This window comes from Buteo buteo, chromosome 9 (genome assembly GCF_964188355.1).
Source record: "Buteo buteo chromosome 9, bButBut1.hap1.1, whole genome shotgun sequence".
In the NCBI taxonomy this organism is placed as follows: Eukaryota; Metazoa; Chordata; class Aves; order Accipitriformes; family Accipitridae; genus Buteo; species Buteo buteo.
The window spans coordinates 10,474,918-10,498,341 of NC_134179.1; the positions used below are offsets into that span (position 1 = coordinate 10,474,918).

Below are 23,424 nucleotides of genomic sequence, written 5' to 3' on the forward strand. Positions count from 1 at the left end.
CTAGTATCTGGATAAAAATTTGTATTACGAAGGGTTCTGTTCTGCACTCTGCTTGTTTATTCTATCTAAAGACCTTCTGATGTACTGGTAGTAGAGAGTGGGAGAAGCTTTGTAGTGGTAGGGGTGGTTATGTACAGAAAATTCTAAAATCTCTGTCACTGGAACTTTTAAAGAATTTAGGGAAACATGAACAAGGAATTAATAATGTTTAGATATAGCCAATCTGGCGCAGGATAACAGATTAAATGACTTCTTAAGGCCCTTTAGTCCTATAAAAAAATGCCAATTCTGTGATGAAAATACAGGAATTCTGGCCTGTTCCAGCAGTGTCCATCCTCAAAATACTACTGCCACATCTTCAACTATCCAGTTTAAACCTTGCTACAGTTCAGCCCTGTTCTTCAGAGAATACTCATCTTTCAGTCTCACTCCAGGTCATCTTAGACAACCAAACAACCTTTTACAGTTAAATAGCTCTAAGCACCAAAGATCATATTTGTTATGCTGAGGACAAAAAAAAAAAAAAAAAAAAAAGCAAGCTATGTTGTCATCTGTTTTTGATATCCCTGCATGGTTTCCCTTCAAAGTTCCTGAAGTTAGTATTTCCAACACTGTAGGAGATACTTTTGTTAGTTTTTTAAACTCAGCTTTTCTTAACATAAGAACTTGTCTACTTACTCTTAACTCTATTCAAATAAGTGTCATGAAAATTCTCCTTTTAATTTCACTTGTGTCCTCTCCAGAATACATAAGTCTACAATGTAATCTAGCCTTAAATCTATTAAATCATCATTATAAAATCATCCAAGCAATTCCTTGCTTCATTTTAGCAACCTGAGTAATGCACTGTGTTTGCCCAGGCATATAAAAACCAGCCAAGAAAGAGTGGAATCTAACCCAGTGATGTTAGTTATGTTATAGAGATTTTTCCTAAGGCACAATTTGTGCATCCTTTCCTTTGTGCTCTCTCAAATAACCCCTGTAAAAACTTCAAGATTACCTGGCCTTGGACTCCAGCTTCTTGCTTTGATGTTTACATATGTTTTCCTTGCCATCTGATCTGTAAATCAATTTTCTTGACCTACAGCTACATAGATGCTGCTTGCTTGGTTATTCCGAGGAAGCTGTTGAGACAAAAGAGAAGCAATTTGTAGTCCTGTAAAGGGTTTTCTCCTATTCTTCTGCCTACAGACCTTTTGCTTTTATGTAAAATGTACCCCTCAGTATTCCTTGTGTTTCTGAAGTCACTAAATTCATGCCAGAGCGCTTGCTCTGGTAACATTGTAGATAAGGAAAAGTGGTATCTTAATCCAGTTGTTGTCATCAACATGTAATTTATAGTCTTATAGAATATCATGAGTCTCTGGAGATTTCCACTAACATGGATCTGTTTAGCTATTGCCGGTATGTGCTGAGATCATCTTATAAATTGCCATCCTTCAAAATAATTTCCAACTCTCTATCCCTATTTATCTTTGGTTACTACAAAGGACAGCAATTTTGCACTTTAAGACCATGTACAGTGAAATATGAACAAAACTAACACAATGAGCAGTAAATAAAAATTACCTTCTTTACCTTGCCTCCTCCATCTAAATTGCCTCATAAATAATGAAAGTACTGAAGGACAGGGATAACTACTCCAAATTAAGCATTAGTTAAAAACACGTTCAGAGATACCTTGGGATTGAGCTCTTCAGGCACCATGTCAATTTGAAGAACCCACCAAGACCTTTGGGACTGCCAGCATGACTCATCCTTCAAGGGGAAACCAGTTATGAATTAAAAATAGGGCTTCTAGACTAACCTTTTCTTTTCTTTTGTCTACTCAAATGCTCTGAAAAATATGTTCCAATGTGCATAAGGCTTCTATTTGACGAAACACACAGGTGTGTCACATGCATTGTTAAATACAGCATTTGGAGGGTCATATAAATCACTCCAGCTTTGTTCAGGAGAAAGAAGTGCTGAGCTATAGCAAACACATATTATAAAGACCATTAAAGCAAGTATACGCTTTGCAAGAGCCACATAACATGCAATCTTGTTGTTGCAATTTTGCAGATAGTTTACTTATGGTTTTTGGCAAACAGTCTGAACTTTCCTGTGGTCTTGAAATTAGTGGGCCAAATTCTGTACGTAAGACTTGTGAAACCCTGCGGACTTAAAAATTTTCCCTGTGTATTTAACTGGTCGCAAAAACAAGTAGATGCTGAGCTTAAGTAAGCACATTAAATAACACCTGCATATCTGAGCTTCAAAAATGTCCTTCATTTGAAAGGCAGAAGAAGACACACACCACATACTTATTCAATACATGTATCCCAGGGAGGCTGTAGAAACGAACAAATGACAGTTTTGCATGAAATACCTATTTCAAGTCTTTTTTCTCTGCTGTTTTGTTTTTTTGTTTTTTTGTTTGTTGGTTTTTTGTTTTTTTTTTCTTTTGACTAGACATAGGAAGAACCGTGAAGCAGCCAGTGAACTTCTGATGAGACTGAAAGATAACAGGGATCTTCAAAAGTTTCTTCAGGATTGTCAAGAGGTAAATTATGTCCTTTCACTTTTATTGCTAAAAGCTGCATCCTGCAGAAGAGCATTCTTACCCTTGTATTTTGAGGACTGGAATTCTCAGCATTTTGCAATCAAGTCATCCAGTAGTATTTAGTATGGTGTAAACAATTGAAAAAAATCCCAGACCAAAACCCTGCAAAAATTAAGCTGTTTGTTTTGTTTTTTTTTTCTCATGAACTGAATTTCCGTTCGACATCTAAGCTAAAGACAGGGAAAATTGCCAAAAGCAGTGAAGATTTTCTGCTGTGGTATAAATTAATCATGTGGAATGTGGTGGGATTAGCACTGAACTCTTAAGAATTTTGTCTACAGCTGTATATATGTATGTGGCCTGGTGCAGGAGATTTCAAGTGATTTCTACAAAACATTAGTCAGAAGAATAGGAAGTTAGGAGTAAGAGGGGAGCAGGATTAAACTGGATCATTTTTAATGTGTTATTTATCTGATAGTTTGCATGTGTTTAAAATTGTTAAGTACTATAACATTTAAAAAAAAGAAATCCTTTCCAGATTTTGTAGTGTCTTACATGGACCATTTACACTGAAGGTAACATTTTAAAGTTAGGAATAATCTTATTCCTAGCATGTGGAATTAATCAAGTAATTTTCAGGTTATTTCATGAAGTACTGACAGGTACTAAAGAGCCTTGCCTGTGAGGTGCATAAAAACTAGCTATCCTTATCTGAAGTCTGCAAAGAGACCTATGACGAAGCTGTGCTTTTCAGTTCAAGAGTCAGTACATTAGCTGCAGATCTTATCCAGCTACAAGAGACTGGAAGTCACTGCAGTGTGTCTGAACGGAATTGCTCACAGCAGAGATTTCATACAAGAAACAAAACAAAATGACTATCAAAAAACTGGGCAAATGATGTTTACTGCTCAGTTGCCTAGATGCAGTCTGTTTTCCTGCATTGCATAAGCCTAACCATGAACTTGGCTTAAATTGCTCCTTCCTTGGTAGTAAAAACATGACAGATTAGCAAAAATTCTGCTGTTATTAGCAGCAGCTTCTTCCTTCCTCTGTAACATCTCTAGTACAAAAATCCCCCTGGATCTTGGAGCTCTTCTAGCCTCTGTGTCAATGTGGTTGTGTTCCATAGGATCTATTTTTTCCCCTAGATCATTGAAAGAAAAAGGAAAACATAAAAGCTCTAGTGTCTGGCCGCCTGAAAGCCTTTCCTCTCAATTGTTTCTCTCTAGCTACTAAAGCATGGATGTCTCGACTGTATGGTTCAAAGACAGAACTTACAATACCCGAATGTTACAAATTTCTCCAGTCCTTTTTGAGAGGACATTAGCCTTGATGATAATTGAATGGTTGTTTTTTGAGAAGACAGCCATAATGAGACTTAGAATTTGCATTAGCTTGATTACAAAGTGTCTACTGATACCTATGCTGGGCTGGAGGGATTGTGTGATGGAGCAGCACTATCCTGCAGGGTGGAAGGGAGCCAAGGGAATACCTTGCCCTTTGCCTTTTCGTTAGCCCTGACTGAGAAGCTGAGAATTGTTAGAAAACAGATTCAAACCAGTCTCCATTCTACCTGGCAACGATCCACCGGCCTTCCTGCCCACTGCCTTAGGGACAGTTTCCCATCCATCTGTAACTTGAGGAAAGGAAGAGTGTTTTCTGCACTGTGCTCCTTCCCCAGGGCAGCCACTTTCCTCATCGGTCACTCCGTGCTGAAGCATTATTGTAAATGTGGCCTCCTGCCCCTCGCTCCTTCCTGCCTCTGACTCACAGGCGAGCCAGCGAGCAGGGTCAGTGTGCTTGAGGAGGTGGCAGGATAGTGCTCGTAACCCCAGCTCAGCAGTGATAAACCTTTCCTCTGGGTCACAGATGAGGGAAAACACAGCAGATTTTCTTGTTAGTAGTCAGATACACTGTCACAGGTTAATCCTGGGGTGTTGCTTTTTTTGGTCTGTTTCTCGCATTCATAAATATGAATGCATTAAATAAATTAGCTGAGTGAATGAAATAAAGAGTGACAGCAGAAAATCCTGAGAAGAAGAGATGTGATAAATTTTGCCATTTAGTTTTCTTTGACTTCCTGCTCTTTCACAGCTCACCTTCGAAGAGATTAAAGCTGATCTTCCCTGTAAGTGCTTAGAAGTCCCAGCACTGTCTGGGCTAATTTCTCTAGGGACGCCAGAGTGAAAGCGTTTGGCGAGACTCCGAACGTCAGAAGTTTTCTGCCGGTTCACAGAGTGTGCCGGCAGGTTTTGTCATGCAGCGCAGACGTCTATGAACTTTATGCCGCAAGATAGGCTGTGTCAACTTGGGTATTTGCAACGTCTGGGAAGTGCAGCAGCAGTCAGTGCTCTTTCACCTTCCCTTGTTGCTTTGCCAGCTTTACAAGGGTTTTGTCTCTGCATTTCTCTTAGTTCATGCCTGGCTTTCATTGCGGAGTCTTACAGTCTTCTGGGAACTGAGAGCAGAAACAAAATTTTATGGTATAGGTGCAAAGGATAGGAGGAAGCCTAATAGCTAGCTCTGCTGGCATTAACAACTGACTTACAGCTTTCTGGAGAAATAAATACTCCAAGTGTCAATCTGAGGCACTGTTTTAGGGAATTATTGTAGTATTTTTTTAAATCTACTTTTGCACTGAAGATACTGATTTCTAGTGACTATAGTGGTTGCAAAAATCAGATTTTAATAGTCACACCTTAAATGCTTTATTTGTGCTTTCATGTTACCAGAAGGAACATAACAACGTTGCAAGAGTCAGAAATGAGGGTTTTATCCTGACAGCCACTGGCTGCGTACCACCTACCGTCTGTGTCTCGGTTCATCCCATCTGTTAATATGAACGATAACACCTTTCCTTGGGAAGCACTTTTAAATCCTCAGAAGACTTAATGCTGTGGCTGAGTAAAAGCGAACAATGAAAGACAAGCAGTGCAATTTCCAGAGCATAGCAGCTGTCTCGTACCCAGAAAAGCAGGAGTAAAACCATGAATTTTTGGTTATATAGTAATCCTTAATGTAGCCTCTGATTGTTAAGTAGCACAGTAGGCTGTTACAACTGTAAACTTCCCTGCCTACAGGAGTCTTCATTAACATGGGCATTTTTCTCTTTAGACTTGATAGCAAGATCAGATGAGGAGTGTCTCTCATTGCTCTGATAAGTTTTCCCTTTTTGTGGAGCTTAACAGTGCATTTAAGGGATAATTTAAAAGGCTTGTGAATGCTAAATGAATTTATTGCCCTGTATCCTGAGTACATAGCGGAGAATTGGCGAGTCTTGCCCGTGCCCTGTTACTCTTCTTGTCAGGTTGCTTCCTCGGCAGGAAGGCATGCATCGCTGAAGTGGCATTCTAGAAACAAAGCTTAGATTTGTTTTGACATTTTCCGCTTCGGTAGGCGACTCTAAATATGCAGAAAATGAATCTTTTTCAAATTCTATAAACATTCCTGTGAATGTATTTTTTTTATGCACACCTAAGGGATAGATAAAGCAGTCAGACTCACCCTGGGAGGAAATTTGATGTTGGCTGCTATGATCAAATAATTTGCCCTTGGCAAATAAGCTACCTTTTAAAGTATTGTTTTTCTCTAGTGTTGATCTGGAAATTGTTCTCAGTGCCTTTGTATTTGCAGAAAATCAGAATGAAATCAATCTTGGATTTTATATAATGGAAAATGGAAAGTCTTGAGTACCAAAAACCTAGTGGAGATTGGACAAATAAAGGAATTTGTTTATGTAAACCTATATAGAGAAAAGACTATGGGGAAAAGGTACAAATGTGGTGTGAATTAATGGTACAAAACCTTCTCTATTCTTAAGACTTCTGATATGAGTAGAAATACAGAATTTCTCATTCAGTGTTACCCTGAAAAATTTACCTTGGGGCTCTGTTTAATTCTGGAGAGGCTTTTGCATGCCACTTCATTAGTGTGTACTTCTGCAATGTCCTCAGGAAGTCAGTAAGCCTCCACAGGGGTGTGGTGATGACATTCAAGTCCTGGTCCTGAGTAGCACATTGAGTAATGTTGCAAGGGAAAAGCGGCACAAAAATACCCTGTGACCAATAAGTAGGACACATGTGCCTGTTTCTCTTGCTGTTGAACTGGGCGAGACCTGTGTGTTTGATTTTGCTCATCATGAAGCTGATTCCTTTCTGCTTGGGTCATGGGTTATTTATATATCGGAGATGGATGTTTAAATTTGACTGTTAAAGAGGTGGATCCTTGACTGAACCCTGAGTAAAAGCAGTCTCCAAATCTCGCGCAACTCTCCTGTAGAGGCATCTCTTTATCCTTGATCTGGAGGCATTTTGATACTTTGCGTTATTTCACGCTACAATAGTTTTCACAAACACCTGTGTATTTTCTGTTTCAGCTCTCACTCTGGATCAATGAAAAGATGCTTACAGCCCAGGATATGTCCTATGATGAGGCAAGGAACCTGCATAGCAAATGGCTGAAGCATCAGGCATTTATGGCAGAACTTGCATCCAACAAAGAATGGCTGGAGAAGATTGAAAAGGTAACTAAAGAATGTCCAAAAAATGCCCTCATCTTTGTTGAAGATGATTATGCACAGAGATGGGATCTGATCCTCTGTGGAATTGGTTCTTGAATCATCTCTCCAGCTAAAGCAAAAGGAGATTTCATTATTGTAGAATAAGTATCTATCGCATTGTGTCTCCATCTAACCCATTTTATTCCTCATAGATGTTAAACATTTTTTATCCAAGGCATTCTCGCGGAATAGTCATTGGTTGAGTTGCCAATTTAATTTTGTCTAGTCTTTCTTACCTGTTAGGAGGAAGGCATAACCTAGTTTTCATACCCAAAGGGTAAAAGGGGCAAATGTTGTGATTTGAGCTAATAAAGTAGAAGTACTTGCTGGGAAATAACTGAATGTAGACTCCCATGTGGCTGTGCTGGTCTTGATTCATTTGGGACTATAATCAGGCTGCCTTTCCCCATGCAAAATTAGTGCATAAGGTAAAGTACAGCCAGTTTTGTGATTAATTAAGATCCACAGCTCTGTATCAAGTTACTTTGAAGGCTTTAATATGCTGTGATGAGCTGTACTTTTTTCCCTCCATTTCTCATGTGCAGCTCTGGAACACTAAGGAGGTCTCGTCTTTAGCTCTGACAGTGGGTTTCTGTTCAGTGTAAGTTAGCTTAATTGCTCATTTCCTCTCCCACTTTGGCACTCTGTATCCCATTAGAGGCTTTTCTGTGATCTGCAAATAGCAGTACTGTTTAATGGTGTAATTAGAAGGCTGCTCTTAGTACTGGAAGTTCTTTTTTAGTGATGCTAATACATCCTCACCCTTTGCATCTGAAAAATCAGATTGCAGCGAAGTACCAAAGCTGTGTATCGAGTCACAGCTGACAATCATTGTATTAATGTTACCAGTGGTTACAGTTATTAAATGTGATGGGTTGTGAGTAGTGTTCATATCTGAAAAGGTTTTGTCCCTTGTCAGCACCACCCACGTGCAGAGGTAGAAGTATAATTAGAAGTAAGGAAAATATTTCCAAAACTAATACAATCTTTGTAAAGGCAAAAAGATACCTTCAGTCCAAGTGCTCTGCTGGTGCTAGGTACAGGGTTCCTGCTTCCCAAGGAAGATTGTTCCTCTCTGATATTGGCTTAGACCCATGGTAATTGCTGTAACCCTCTTCAGTCACACAGCTCAGTTTTGGTGCCATAAGCACCCTCTCCCAGCATTGGGCTGGGTCTTCATCACTCTCCCTGGTGAAATGGCCCACAGAAACTGGACATACAGCTTGCTCAGCTGCAGCTCCCTCCTCTGCTGTTGCACAGGTGGCATGGAGCAGCCTGCTCCACTCCTTGTCTGAGCAGTGTCCCCAGGAGCTCCCACAAAGGAACATGTGTAGTGGGGAAGAGAAAGGAGGCATTGTTTGACCTTCCCATTATCAAGAAACCCTCTTCCTGGCAACAGATGGACCTGGGAGCTGATGTTCTGGAAGGAGTTATTGGATAATTGGAGATAGAAAATGAGTGGTTGATGCTGCCAGCAGCTGAGGAGTCCTGATTGCTTACTAATCAGAATAATTTAGCTAACGATCTGTGAGAGCTCCTGAGGAGGTACCATTTTGTTGCTCTTTGCTTTGCAGGAGGGAATGCAGCTCATTGCAGAGAAACCAGAGACGGAAGCTGTAGTGAAAGAAAAGCTGACAAGTCTCCATCAAATGTGGGAAGAGCTTGAATCCACTACCCAGACCAAGGCTCAGCGTCTCTTTGATGCAAACAAGGCAGAGCTTTTTACCCAGAGCTGTGCTGATTTGGATAAGTGGCTGAATGGTTTGGAAAGTCAAATTCAGTCGGATGACTACGGAAAAGATCTCACCAGTGTCAACATCCTGTTGAAGAAGCAGCAGGTAAATTGAGTGCAGGTTGCAGAGTGGGCAGACAGCAGATACTTGCACTCAAAGGAACAGATCGGGGATCCTTTCAGTTTAGAAAAGAATGTAATGGCTTTTCTGTCTTCCTGTTCTTTCATGTATCTTTAAGAAGAACCAGAAATACACCCAGAAACAAATCAGACATAAATTTCTTGATACAATCTCTACCTTATACTGCCTTCCTTCCCCACATTAATATCTCTATTCTGTCTCCCGCTGTAGTCCTCCAGTCACCGATCATTCTCTCTCTGTACATGGCTGCCTGCCTATGATTCAAACTTGTCCGAAGCTGGTGGGTCCCTGATTCCCTGCTGTAAAGGCAGCAAGGAGTAGCAAGGACAGCAGGGAGCAGTGAAGCTCTTGTGCACAATTAGCTGTGTTCCAAAGTTGTTCAGGGTAACTTGTGAATGACCAATAGAAGAGATCGTTGGCCAAATTCATTAGCCAACTGAGGGATATCAGCAGGTGGCCACAGCTGTGAATCTGTGTTTAAGCCTTGTTCCTTGCAATATGAATGCTACAGTAATTATTAATGTGGTAAATCCTTACTGACCAGCATCTGTTCTTCCTTCTTATGAAGCTACTGACGTACCCTGGTTCTATCAAGTGCTTTTACCCCGGTTTTCAGGACCTTTTTGCCATGTTTCTGTTTAGATGCTAGAGAATCAAATGGATGTTCGTAAGAAGGAGATAGAGGAGCTGCAAAGCCAGGCACGGGCTTTAAGTCAAGAAGGGAAGAGTACAGATGAAGTAGATGGCAAACGCCTTACTGTAGAAAAGAAATTTTTGGAGTTGTTGGAACCTTTGAATGAAAGAAAGGCAAACCTGCTGGCCTCCAAAGAGATCCACCAGTTCAACCGTGATGTGGAAGATGAAATTGTGAGTATAAAAGAAATTCTATTCCCCAGACAATAGGAAAATGTCAGACGTATTGCAGAGTTATCACAGGAAGAAACCTTTTGATCATGTCTCTCAATAGCGTGCTTGAGTAATGCTGCTCTTTGCATCTTGTGCACACTGGCCTCTCTCTGCTGCCCTAACTTTGTCTGCAGTTGCTTGAAAGTGTATGTGCTCTTCTCTTACTTTCAGTTGTGGGTCGGAGAGAGAATGCCTATAGCTACATCTACTGATCATGGACACAACCTCCAGACTGTGCAGCTACTAATAAAGAAAAATCAGGTAAGTAGGTGCTGTTAGAGCTCCATTCCTGTTAGTTCTCCTTAGCGCTGACTATTTCTGGAAGAAAAGGCTTGGGGTGAAATGATGGGTGCTTTGGTGGTGATGTGCTGGGGGGGGAGAGGGTGGGGGAAGCGATGTGACCGCTAGGTGGTGGCATGTTTGGGGGAGACACAGCCCAGGTTTGTCCACATCAGCTGATGGCATGTGTTCTGCTGCCCCTCTAGAGTTAAGACCCCTGACTGGCATTTCTTTTTTGTTTGGTGCAGTGTCTCATCAGTCTGCTTTTCTCCCGTGTAGACCCTTCAGAAAGAAATCCAGGGACATCAGCCTCGTATCGATGACATTTTTGAGAGGAGTCAGAACATTATCACAGAGAGTAGCCCTAATGCTGAAGCAATTCAGCAGAGACTTGCAGACTTGCAACAGCTGTGGAACCTCCTAATTGAGGAGACAGAGAAACGCCACAAGCGCCTGGAGGAGTCTCACAGAGCACAGCAGTATTACTTTGATGCTGCTGAGGCTGAGGCCTGGATGAGTGAGCAGGAGCTCTACATGATGTCAGAAGAGAAAGCCAAGGTGAGCAGCACCACAGCAACACTAGTTTGGTTTTAATTGCTTAGCTAGAGGGGGGCAGGTGACATAATTTAATATGTCGCTAGTGTAATGGTAACATAAATTAAATTCCCTTGTGAAATCTCAAGCGATCATCTCTTCTATCTGTTATGACATCTCTAATAGTGTGGAGGGATAGGCCTTGCCATACTGAGTCAGTGAAGCATCCTCAGACTGCGGATGGCAACTGTGTGCCTGGCTTTGCTGTAAGGTCAGAGTTATCAATACAGACCAGTTAGGTTTTCTGTTAGTTTTGAATCACTGGGAACAGCACGACCCACCTGTTTGTGAAACAGGCCTGATGGTCACTCAGTTGATGCCATTAGTTGTCAGCTTTTACTCCCAGTGAAGAGAAATTGGAACAGTGTCAGACCATACCAAAGAGTAGGTGAACTTCTGTTCTTCAAGGAGGTGTAACACTCCCAGGTGTGGGAGGGAGGAGAGGCTGCAAATCAGGCATGAGAATCAGGGAGGAGAGAGGGGTGTGTTTGTAGCACGCAGGACCTAAAGGATTATGTACAAAATCCCTGCCACTGGCTGGGAGAATACCTTCCCTTGCAGTTCGGTGGAGATATGATCAGAGAAACTTCCTGATCAAGGACCCCCCAGCTCCCCTTTCTGAGCGGGTCTTGCCTGGGATGATGCACACTAAGCGTGCTGTAACTTATTTGTTATTTACATAAATGCACTGTGTTTGCTGCCCTGATAAAATAAAACTTAACTTTGTATCAGTATAACACGTTCCGTGGGTGCTCAGCCTTCAGTTAAAAGGGGTTTGTTTTCTTTTTTATATCTAAGCAATGCAAATAAAAAGGAGTATTAATGCAAATAGTCCATCATGCAAAATACTTCAATGAAAAGGCTTATTGACAATAACAGTTAACACTGAGAGTTGGGGGTTGTTTTTCTTAACGATGCATAGAAAGTTCTGATCGGAATTTCTCCAGGCACTTTGGTGGAGAATCCTTTGGCATGGCCTCCGTAGGGTTTCTTTTCTTTGACCCAGGCTGTCGTTCAAAAGCCTGACAAGTGACGTGCCTAAAACTGTTCCATTTTTCTGAGCCCTGCACAATCACCAGTGTTGTGTAAACACACAAAGAGCTTCATAGAAGAGGAAATTCAACCTGCTCAATGTACAGCTGATGTAATTTTGTTCTGCATCCCAGAGGGGTTGTTGCATTCACTCTCTCACTTGTTATTTTGCTTTCTGTGGGTACCATTTGCTGTGAACTCAACTATTAATATACCGTTGTTAGAACAACTTGTCTTCAAGCTTTACTTGGGAGCAGTTCTTTAGAAATCTTTCTGGCTACCTCTTTTTGCTGGCACACCAAGTTGAACTTGCTGTGTGGTGTCTTTCTCTAGAGTGGGGCACTTGACTGTCATTTTCTGTCACCATTACAGGATGAACAGAGTGCAGTGTCCATGCTGAAGAAACACCAGATTTTGGAACAAGCTGTAGAAGACTATGCTGAAACTGTGCACCAGCTTTCAAAGACCAGCAGGACTTTGGTGGCAGATAATCACCCAGAAAGGTATTAACTGCCATTTTTAATTGGATTATGCGTTCTTTTAGTAGTTCAGTCACTTCATTGGGTTGTTCTGACCCACAAAGACTACAGCAAAGAGTAGGTAGCTTAGAAGAATGTACAGAGGAAAAGGAGTTGAGCCTCACTCAATTCAAGGTGCATGTTGGACCACCCTGATTTGGCCAGAGAAAGGGTCCAGAACAGGGTCAGTATGTGCAGCTGCTGATTTCTGGATAGTACTGGACACCTTCAGTAAATGCCTGTTGTATCCTTCAGAGAGGCTAGAGGTGTCAGGTCTGCCAGCACTGCTGAACCTTACAAAGGTATAGCAATCCTGAGAGACGAGGGTCCATATTCACTCTTTCAGCCAACTTTTATGTCCAGCCCAGAGGGTCACAGTCATTCATTCTTCTGTCTTAGTGCAGTGCTCCCCAAAATCTGGCTCCTCTCTTTGAGATTCCTGTAGAATCAGAGGCTGGAATCTGATGCTTTAAACGTGGGCACATTAACATTTTGGCTTTGGTGAATTTATCTCGACTTTCATAAATGGCTTTCCCTGTGGGAGAATTCAGGAAGCTTAAGAACTGTTTTGCTGTAAGACCTGCAGCTAAGCAAGCAGAATTCTCCATTGGCTCTGACCGCAAGGCTGATTTGACTGTGAGGCTGATGTATTTAATTGCTCTGCCTTCACCGACAGGAAGATAGGACTATCTTAGGAAGGACACTCTCTGCCTCTGGTGGAGGATTGTTATTTAACTCAAAAGCACTCTCTTGTGGTCATGATAATTTCTGATGAGAGTGGATTTCCTGGCTGAGGTGACTGAGTACTGGAATAACATAATCAATTTTACGAGGCAGAGCGAAGTCAATTTGACAGGGCTATATGGCTCAGACAAAGTATAGGCAAAGGATATGGCAAGTAGAAGTATTAATCACTTCTGGAAATGCTGAGCTTTAGGGAGTAAGAAACCCATGAGTGCTTCTGAACTTAGAAGCAGAATTTAAATGAAAATAAAATGCTGCTTATCTCAGCAACTCAGATCCTGCCTGTGATTTTGGGAGAAGACTCTGGTGTGATCTGTGGTCAAACAAATGGAGAGCTTAGTTCCCAGCTTCACTCTGTAAAGCCAGGGGAGTTATGTGTACAGGGCAGAGAAGTTTTCCAGCTAGTGCAGTCAACTGTGCCAGCAAGAGGATGGGTCCAGTGTGTCTGAGTCAAATTCATGCATACAGACATGCATTCTGTGGATTAAATACCCCAAGAGTGATTTTTATTCCTTGTAGGTTTCTTTTTCCATTTGCTCTTATCATTTGTAGAAGATGATGAAGACTCGATGCTCTTGGTTTTTTTTCAGTGAGCGTATCAGCATGCGCCAGTCCAAAGTCGATAAGCTGTATGCAGGCCTGAAGGATCTAGCTGAAGAGAGACGGGGCAAGCTGGATGAGAGACATAGGCTGTTCCAGCTTAACCGTGAGGTGGATGACCTGGAGCAATGGATTGCTGAAAGGGAGGTGGTGGCAGGATCCCATGAGCTGGGACAGGATTACGAACATGTAACGGTAAGTCTTTGGACATGGCTGCAGACTGACCTTCCTTTTCTGGATGCTGCACACAGCAGATGGTTAATGTAAATTGGTAGCTGGCTTTCTTGGTTTGCTCAGATCAGTTTGTAATTACAGTGCTACATAAGTCTGTTTCTCTGTGTTTCAGATGCTACAGGAGCGATTCCGAGAATTTGCCCGAGACACTGGTAACATTGGACAGGAGCGTGTTGATACTGTTAACCACATGGCAGATGAACTCATCAACTCTGGACATTCAGATGCTGCGACAATTGCAGAGTGGAAGGACGGACTCAATGAGGCCTGGGCTGATCTCCTGGAGCTCATTGACACAAGAACACAAATTCTAGCAGCCTCTTATGAACTGCACAAATTTTACCATGATGCCAAGGAGATCTTAGGACGTATTCAAGACAAACATAAGAAACTGCCTGAAGAGCTCGGTAGAGACCAAAACACGGTGGAAACACTACAGAGAATGCACACAACATTTGAGCATGATATCCAGGCACTCGGCACCCAGGTGTGTAGCAAGCGAATGGCGCTGTCTGTGGGTATAGGAACCTGAGCTGCAGAGTTCTGCTGCGGCTCTTGGCCCCTCTGTGACTGGGGTACAGTGCTTCCAGCTGCTTTCCAAGTGTATTTCTGTGGGAATAACTTCACCTGCATCTTTTTCTTATCTGTCTGTCTGCTTCACTGTCATTGCATTAGGTTAATTAGTTTTTCTAAAATACAAATCCATAAGTACGCAGAGTTCTGAATATGTAGGTAATTGTTGAACATTATTGCATTTCCTGTCCTTGGTTGCAGAAGAAATCATAAAGGCAGAGAACTTCTGTATTGATTTAAAATAAAGCAAAAAGCTGTCATGTCTCCTGACAGTCTCAGCCTGCCATGTGCCTAGGAAGAGAGTGGATGGAGAAGCACAAGGGTAACACATTTAGCTCCACAGAGGGCCTTTTTCTGATTGCCTCAAGCGGCAGCACCAGCAGGGTGCTGTGTGGCTGATACAGTTGGAAAATAGTTTAGATTTGAAGAAAAAAAGATTCATTTGACTGAACATATTGTCTCTTTAGTCAATTTCTGAAAGACATTGAACAGATACTAAATCTGTAAAGAATTTTTAATCTACAAGAGGTAATATGAAATACAGGTTTCAGATTTTTCTGTCCTTAGCATTGTTCTTGGGTGTTATATTAATTGTGCTGGAAGCCACCTTAGATTTGCCTGCTCGTTATGTCATGTTCGCCTTGGTGAACACAAGACACAACTATCCTGTCCCATAGAAGTATTGATAGTCCAAAGGATACTTGGAGGACAGTGGCAAATATGAAGGGATGTGTAATCCAGGTTGTTTGGGTTTTTTTTTTTAAAAAAACCACCACCAAAAAGCCCCAACCAAATCCTCTTCTGCTAAGCACTTTGCATTTTTCCTTTCTGAGAGGCAAAGGAGGTCTGTAGACCTACATAGAGGCTTTCTGACTTGGTTATGAATCTGGGCATTCTGACTTAAATATTGCTTTTTGTGATGCTTCCCAATAGCAGTCTGAAGAGATTTAAAGGACATAGTCCAGGCTAAGATTTTTAAAAGCAGCCAAACTTGATCTAATTCCGAATCTTTTGAAGCCAAGGTATGTTAAATAGAAGGTGGCAGCTGCTCATACAGCACACAGGGGATTCTAAACCAAAAAACAATGTTCAACTGCCAGAATGAGAACTTTGGAAGGTAACAATTTGCTTAAGGAATGGAGGAATTACGACTGACTGTATTTATCCCAGTAGGTTGGAAAAGATAGTTTTTATGGCCCAGCTGCCTGCCAATTCTTTATTATGTTGCCATTTACATAGTAGTTTACACTAGAATAAAGGAGATGTAGCAACTATTTGATTTTCCAAGTGTTTTACTTTCAGAAACTATAGATTTTATACATAAAATTGGAGACATCCACAAAATACCAATCCCAGTCTGTCAAAAAGGTTATTATAATCAAGGCCTAAATGAAGGAATATGTAATCATGGGGCAGAGCTGTGGTGGAAGCGCTTAGGACAGTTTTTGGATGAAACAGCTAGAGCACCGAGATGGGTCATTATGACAGTGGCATGATCTCTGTGCCTGTAGGTAGAAGGCTCTTTAATTGGATGTTCAATTTTTTTTTTTTTAAAGATAAAATTATTAGACAAGAGCTAATAAATGTTGTTTCCTAGCTTGAAAAATATGTGAAACAGTGAATAAATGGAATTTGATGTCCCAAGACAGTGTTTGAAAGGAAAAGAGATTTCTAATAGTAGAAGAATCTCTGAATTTCCAAATTTTCTTCTCTTAAAAGTCATTATCTACATTTTTGAAAAATCACCTCTGTCAGCTAGAGTAGTGGTTTTCATATAGGAGTTCCTGAGTGGCATTCTCACTTGTGTGAGAGGAAGAGAAATTGATGATGAAAATGGTCCCCATTTGCCCTGACATTTAACAGTCAATTTGTATTGGCACCCAGTCTTACAGAAGGTTTAGGCAGTGGCACATCTTTGCTATTTTGGGGGCCCCTTGACCCAACAGTCTCCTCTAAGAAATATTCTCATAGGATATACTGACTTAATAACAAAACAAACTTTTTTGGTATCGACAGACCAAATATATTTGCAGTGGCTTTAGAAAGCCATTCAAATGATGAATTAGCAGCTAGAATGTCCCCATATTTGTGACTCAGAAGTACCCAAACACTAATGCATTTCTTTCTTATAAAAACACACCAGGTGAGACAGCTGCAGGAGGATGCTGCACGCCTTCAGGCTGCCTATGCCGGAGACAAAGCTGATGACATCCAGAAGAGGGAAAACGAGGTCCTAGAAGCATGGAAGGCACTGTTAGATGCCTGTGAGGGCCGCAGGGTTAGACTGGTGGATACAGGAGACAAATTCCGTTTCTTCAGCATGGTTCGTGATCTCATGCTTTGGATGGAAGATGTTATCCGACAGATAGAAGCCCAAGAAAAGCCAAGGTAATGTGAAGTATCTCTTCTCAATCAGAAGATAAGGCTGCAGGTCAGTTGAGAAAAAGACACAGTATCACTGAGCCAGAAATTCAGAGAGGGACTGTCAAAATCTGATGATGGTGTAGCAGCTTGCTTTTGTGTATTGCTGCCTAGCAGAGGCTGGGGGCTACTGAAGTAATTGCAGTGTAAAATTGTGTGAAGAGATGAAGTCTCACATGCTTGTTTATTTGATCTCTGATTCGGACCAGAATGGTGCCATTCCTAAGGAAAGGCTGCTAGCAATCTTGCTTCCTGAACTACACAGAATCTAGGAATTTATTTTTCTTTTCGTACTGTTGTGGGTTAGTTTACTTGTTTGAAAATGTAACAACTGTTAAATCTGGAATACATGTTTCTGAACCATGGATTGATCATTTTAGGGATGTTTCATCTGTTGAACTACTAATGAACAATCACCAGGGTATCAAAGCAGAAATCGATGCCCGAAATGACAGCTTTACTACCTGCATTGAGCTCGGCAAATCTCTTCTGGCAAGAAAACACTACGCATCTGAGGAGGTACTGTGCTTACTGAATGTGTAACAACTGCAGTGCAGCTGGCCTATTGATTCTGTTTCAGTTGGAGAAACTTGCATTGTGTAATCTACAGATTAATAAACTGCATATTTATAATGACTTGCATTGCTTCAGGGACTGTTGGACTTACTTGCTATTGTGAAATTAGTGTATAATTCAACTCTGTGAATTCATGTTGGATAGCAGAGATGGCATCTAAATCTAAAGTATCATTTTCAGTCCAGGAAATGTAAAGAAGCTGTTGCATTCAGTTCTGCAGAGAGAAAACTCTGGGATGGCTGTGTTTGGAAGGGTGACTTCTTTGGGCAAGAGCAGAGTGAGACAGCCTGAATTTTGTGCAGGGGAACTGGAATGCTACGAAGAGGCCTGCTAGGGGAAGGAGCAGGAAAAAGCTTGTCTCATAGGCAGTAAATACAGGGAATACTAAGATAAAAGCTTAAGGCATTGATTTACTTTCTGATTTGTCCAGGCCAGAGGATAGAGACTTAACCCATGTTTCTTTCTGCCTCCCTTTGGTGGAGGGAGGATAGCCAAATGTTGGAAGATACTGCCCACTCAGGGGGCTGATATTTTCTGTGTCTGCATACACAAGTGCTGCGGAGTATCCTTGGAGAAACATTTGCTCAGGCACTGGGAAGTTTTGCTAGCCAGTATTCACCCTGAGAATAACACAGGGCTTATGCTGGCATGTCAGTGGTGTCAGCACAGGTAGCTGCAGGCTCTTTGTAACGATCACAAGCAGCACATTTTGCATTATTTCCTAGAAAAAGGGCAGAAGATGTAATACATGACTGCACCACTTAGATTTGTTCGTCCGTTATACTCCTTTTATCAAATACTCTTGGTGGTGTAGTTTTTGACAGATACCAAATGCTTACGCAAATGTGATACTTCAATGCAAATGTCATATTTACTTATACTTTGAAGAGAAAAGTGGCTGTTGTATTCACATTTAAGTCACTTGACATTCTAGCATGATGTATTTCGTCAGTGCCTTTTGCTGGTAGTAATGGCTTATGCAGTGTGGTTGTGTGAGCCTGGAGCCTGGTGCTTGTATTAACAGTCCTGCATTCTCCTCTTCAGATCAAGGAAAAGCTGCTGCAGCTGACAGAAAAGAGAAAAGAAATGATTGACAAATGGGAGGACAGATGGGAGTGGCTGAGACTGAGTAAGGATGTCCTTGGATTTCTTTTGGGCAGGGCCATAGCTAACTCTCTCTTCACTGTGTCTGTCTGAGTGTTGACAAAACCTGCAACTCCTTACTTTTTTATTATTGAAAGTGTGTTTGTACTGTAATAACTGGAAGATTCACGCCTGTTGATTGTAAAATAATGGAGAATTTGAAACCAAGAAACCTGCACCAACTTCTTACTCTATATGATCAAATTCGGAGCTAGGTGGAATAGATCTACTGTATTTTGCAAGTGTCACATTCCAACAGTGTTTCTACAAAGGATGCACTACTAAAAAACTAGGCAGAAGTAAAGCCCTGCTACCTCACGCCTGTAACATGCCTGCGTTATCTGAGAGGCTAGAATGTTGATGAGCAGTTCATTGACAAAGGGTGTACTTTTAAACATTGCAGCATTTTGCAAGTTTTACACCAGCAACAAGAACCCAGTTGTGATACTCTTAACAAGGTGATCTGCATCTCATATACAGACTGAAGCCATTGCAGCAGACAGTTGTCCAGGATCTCAAAACGTGTAGTGCAGTGCAGTCATTTTGTGGGGTTCTGGGTGGCTCTGTATATGTTCTTCATTTCTTCTGAGCCTCAGCAGGCTTTAAGAAATACAGTAGCATGGGCAGTTGTCCCTCAGTTTGGGTGTTTGTACCATATTATTCATTAAAATTGGTCTATCCCATTCACAAAAACAGTGGAAGGTTTTTTTCAGCTGTGAAGACGGAAGGAAACCTGGGACTGTAGCACTGTAGACAAGCATAAAGTACAGAAATACTGCTTGCTGAAGGGAACTACAGCCTATGGTCTAGCTGTTCTGCAGACAGGCCAGTCTGAGGAAGAAAACCAGCAGATAACAGACTTTCTACTCTGAAATTAATAGGTTACAGCAGATCAGAACAAAAAGGAAATGCTGAAATTGCAAAATGAAACAGTCTGTAGAAGAAGTGAAGGTGGGCCTTAACTTTTATTTTTCTTCAAAGCAAAGCCAATAGGATAAATTTCTGTCTTTAAAATTATTAATTTCAGTGAGCTTAGTTAAGGAAAATACTTACCCAAATACATTTACTTTTTTCCCCAAGTTATTTTTAAGTGAATTCAGAAGATCCTTGATGACTTCATGATGCTCTATTGGACATTAATGGCACTGATATCTGTACATTCTTTGCTCAGTTTTGGAGGTACACCAGTTTTCAAGAGATGCAAGTGTGGCGGAAGCCTGGCTGCTGGGACAGGAGCCCTACCTATCCAGTCGTGAAATAGGTCAAAGTGTTGATGAAGTGGAAAAATTAATTAAACGGCATGAAGCATTTGAAAAATCTGCAGCTACTTGGGATGAGAGATTTGCAGCACTGGAAAGACTGACCACGGTGAGTGCTATAGGCGAGAATCACCTCTCTTGGCTATACCCCTTCATTTTGGTGTCATCTGATTGGCACCATTTGGTGCCATTGTTTGGAATAACTCCTGGCATCACCAACCTCATCTCTGTTTGTTGATCCTTTTGTTTTGTTGATCAACCTAGGCCAGTTACCCAGGGCCTGAAGTTTCATGTTCCCAACAGTACTAAAACCCTCTCAGGTTCATTTCAACTCAACAACGTGCAAGGAAAGCTTAAGTGATAAATGACCTTAGTCAGCAAAAGCTGTCTCAGGCCCAGGCGTGATGACCCAGAAGCAAATTCAAGAGCTGAGCAGTTTGCTCCAGCCCTCTGCCATACAGGTTGCACTGCTAAAAAGGAAGGGGGATTCTGAGTGAGAAAGACCCAGATCCAAATACTTGAAATGATTTTTGGTTAAAGACAACGGTGTGAGGAGACAGTGGTGGGGAGGGGGGTTTGACAAAAAATGTTTGTTGTGTTTTGACTGCTCTAGTACAAGGCTGTGTTGTCCCTGAGAAAGACATCATAAGCACTTCCCCCCCCCCCCAAAAAAAAAAAAAAACAAACCCCAACCAACAACATTTTGAGCACAGCTGCAATGTCAGTAATTAATGCTTGAAGAAAATGTTACCATCGTTGGAGAACAATTTTACTTTAGAAACTAAAATTGAAGTGGCTTGATTTTTCACAGGTGCTGAGTGTCACAGCTGCAGACAAAGTGAATTGGAGTTTCTCAGCATCTTCAAAAATCAAGCTGGTTTTATTTAGATGGTTAATTTCAGGGATTGGGATGTGGAACACTGTTTCCATGTATGGCAAGCAGACAAGAGGATATCACTTCTCAATATTTTAATAGCTTGGGCTGCTTTCTTGTTTGTCTGTTTTTTGTTTTAATAGAATGAATTAGAAAAGAAACACAGACAGTGGTGAGCTGCTGCCCAGCACTCCACTTGATGTTAAAGGGTCTGATACTGTGTGCCTTTAGTGAGAAATGCAGTGCAACAAACTTTGCATGATTAATACTTTTAAAGACTGATGCCTTCAAATTTTATTCCAGTTAATTTTAATCTCAGTAATGTTTCAGAAAAATGCACAGAGTTATTTTTAGTTTCTAGAAATGCCCCTGAAAAATGTGCAGTGCTTTTAGATGCACAAAAATGTTTCATTTCTCAGTTGGAACTGCTAGAAGTACGTCGACAACAAGAGGAAGAGGAGAGGAAGAGACAGCCGCCCACTCCAGAGCCCAGCCCAAAAGTTGCAGAGGATGCAGACTCCCAGCAGCAATGGTAAGCCCAGGATGCAGGAAGCTGAACTGCGTACTTGTTGCAAAATGCACCACTACAGTACTTCACACGGTTTCTTCAGACAGAATTCTCAGGCTGAAGATGCATTGTAAAGGCAGAGTCTGGAGGTTGTGTGGTTTTGTAATGTGACCCTTTTTAGAAGACTTGGTGGTTTCTGGGGACAGCACCTTTCCCAGACACCTGAACTCCCTGCTAAGTTGAATGTTCCAATTTTTCATCATGATGCAGTGTTACAACTGCTGAGGTGTACCTGGCCCTAAAGTAAGAATGCTGTTTTTACACCCTCTGTGTTATGAATTAAAATTTCTGAACAATCTTGGCTTTCTTCTTTGATGAGCATCAGTTACAGATTTCAAGCCATGTCCATGGAACATTAATATTTATAAAATTACTTATGTGATAGGATTAGGCTTGTTTGTAATGTAACTGTCAGGAAAGTCTGTTTTGATCTCCCTTAACATTGGATTTATTCAGTTGGGCCTGAGGATTTTAAGAACTTGCTTGAATTTCTGAAGTGTGCAATATTCAGTAGGAAAATCTCATTTTGGTGAAAAGATGGGTGACTTTCAAGAACTTAATACAATTTCTTCTCTTTTTCCTCTCTCCCAACAGGGATGGGACAAAAGGAGAACAGGTTTCCCAAAATGGTTTGCCATCAGACCAGGAATCTCCACGGGTTAGTTACCGCTCCCAAACCTACCAAAACTACAAAAACTTTATTAGCAGACGGACAGCCAATGACCGGTCGTGGTCTGGACTGTGACATACAGAATCATTTGCAGCAAAAGACACCTTTTTTTCAGTATGGTTTACTGGTACTGGTTTAATCTTTTGGCTTCAGATTTCCCTGCTGCTTTTCTCTTACTTCCCATCAGTTGACTTTTCTTTAGCAGCCCCTTGGAGATATATTTGCTTCACTTTAATCCTTGTTTATTTGAATCTCCCCACTTACACTCAGTTGCTGTAAGGTGACACATTTATTTCATGTTATTTACTGTGAGTTTTTCATGTCGCTAATAGTATTAAGATTTTCCAGCTAAATCGTCCTTTATATGAGTAATTGAGATTTAATGAGATTACATCATAATGAAGAAGAGAACTAGAATCTGACAGGTATGACGCATCGAGTTATACTAACAGGTTTCAGCACAGCAATGTTATTAAATCAGCTGCATTAGCAAGTGAGTTATTTACAAGGCCAAAGATAATACGTGCAAGTGAGTTCGGCAGTAAAGGCTGGGAGGGAGGGGAGAGTTGTAACTATCGACAAATAAAAGCCTTAAGGTTAGTTGTATAACATTCCATGCAGAATGGACTCTTTGACTGCAGATAAAAATAAACATGAAATAAAACATTAAAAACTAGTATCTAGATTTATCTTGATATTTAGTCGTTATGAAGAGTTGTGATCTTGCTGAATAACTATTTTGGGGCCCCATTTTGCCTTGGTCCTGTCCAGTTTACAGTACAGCAATTTGATTTACTCACACTGGAGAGACAGTGGTATAAATGAGAGTAGGGTGTGGACCCTTATGGAGAGGTTGTGATGCTTTTCTTTAAAAACTAAATAAAATACATTGGTCTAAGATCCCAGCTCTTTATTTTATATAAGTGCAGGTTCAATGGTCCATGTCTTATTCATTCCTTCTCAGCAGGGGATGTCCCAGTGGAGTCAGAATGCATGCCAATAACCTTAATGTGCAGCCATAAAAATACCAGTAAATATGTATATATATTTAATGCAAAGCAGTAGTTGAAAACTGGCTTACATCTCCCATTACCTTCCTGCAAAGCCTACTTGTTTCAATTAATGCTTTGAATGGTGAGAAAAATGACACTTCTTTTTCTTAGATTTTTGAACCTCACTCTCTGAGGTCATATTAAGTGCAGGAAAGGCTCCTGGCAGGCTCAGATTGGTTGATATTAGAGCTCTTACCAGTACTGCGAAGGAAATGCAAGTCCCAGTCTAGGACTCTGGGAGGAAATGCCTTTCAGCACAAGTTTATCCTTCACATCCATCCCAGTTACTTTTGGGTCTGCACGCCGTCTCTGTCAATGCCTAGGATACAAAGCAGTTCTACATTTTTCTTTCTTTAAATAAAGGCTTTTGGTTCATCTTTAATATTAGATTATGAAGTGATCTG

The 23,424-nt window shown here is 41.1% G+C and overlaps 1 protein-coding gene across 4 annotated transcripts in view; it reads left to right on the forward strand.

Annotated features, from left to right (window-relative positions):
- The window catches only part of SPTBN1 (spectrin beta, non-erythrocytic 1), a 136,677-nt gene that overhangs the window by 104,103 nt on the left and 9,150 nt on the right, over window positions 1-23,424 (forward strand). For all 4 annotated transcript variants that reach the window (XM_075035342.1, XM_075035344.1, XM_075035345.1 and 1 more), the window contains 15 exons: window positions 2,455-2,545; window positions 6,921-7,067; window positions 8,678-8,941; window positions 9,620-9,844; window positions 10,055-10,144; window positions 10,442-10,720; window positions 12,161-12,291; window positions 13,641-13,845; window positions 13,997-14,371; window positions 16,601-16,845; window positions 17,259-17,397; window positions 18,499-18,583; window positions 19,769-19,965; window positions 21,150-21,262; window positions 21,893-21,956. In XM_075035342.1, coding sequence (XP_074891443.1) covers window positions 2,455-2,545; window positions 6,921-7,067; window positions 8,678-8,941; window positions 9,620-9,844; window positions 10,055-10,144; window positions 10,442-10,720; window positions 12,161-12,291; window positions 13,641-13,845; window positions 13,997-14,371; window positions 16,601-16,845; window positions 17,259-17,397; window positions 18,499-18,583; window positions 19,769-19,965; window positions 21,150-21,262; window positions 21,893-21,956 — 2,650 coding nt within the window. The remainder of the gene's footprint in view (window positions 1-2,454; window positions 2,546-6,920; window positions 7,068-8,677; window positions 8,942-9,619; window positions 9,845-10,054; window positions 10,145-10,441; window positions 10,721-12,160; window positions 12,292-13,640; window positions 13,846-13,996; window positions 14,372-16,600; window positions 16,846-17,258; window positions 17,398-18,498; window positions 18,584-19,768; window positions 19,966-21,149; window positions 21,263-21,892; window positions 21,957-23,424) is intronic.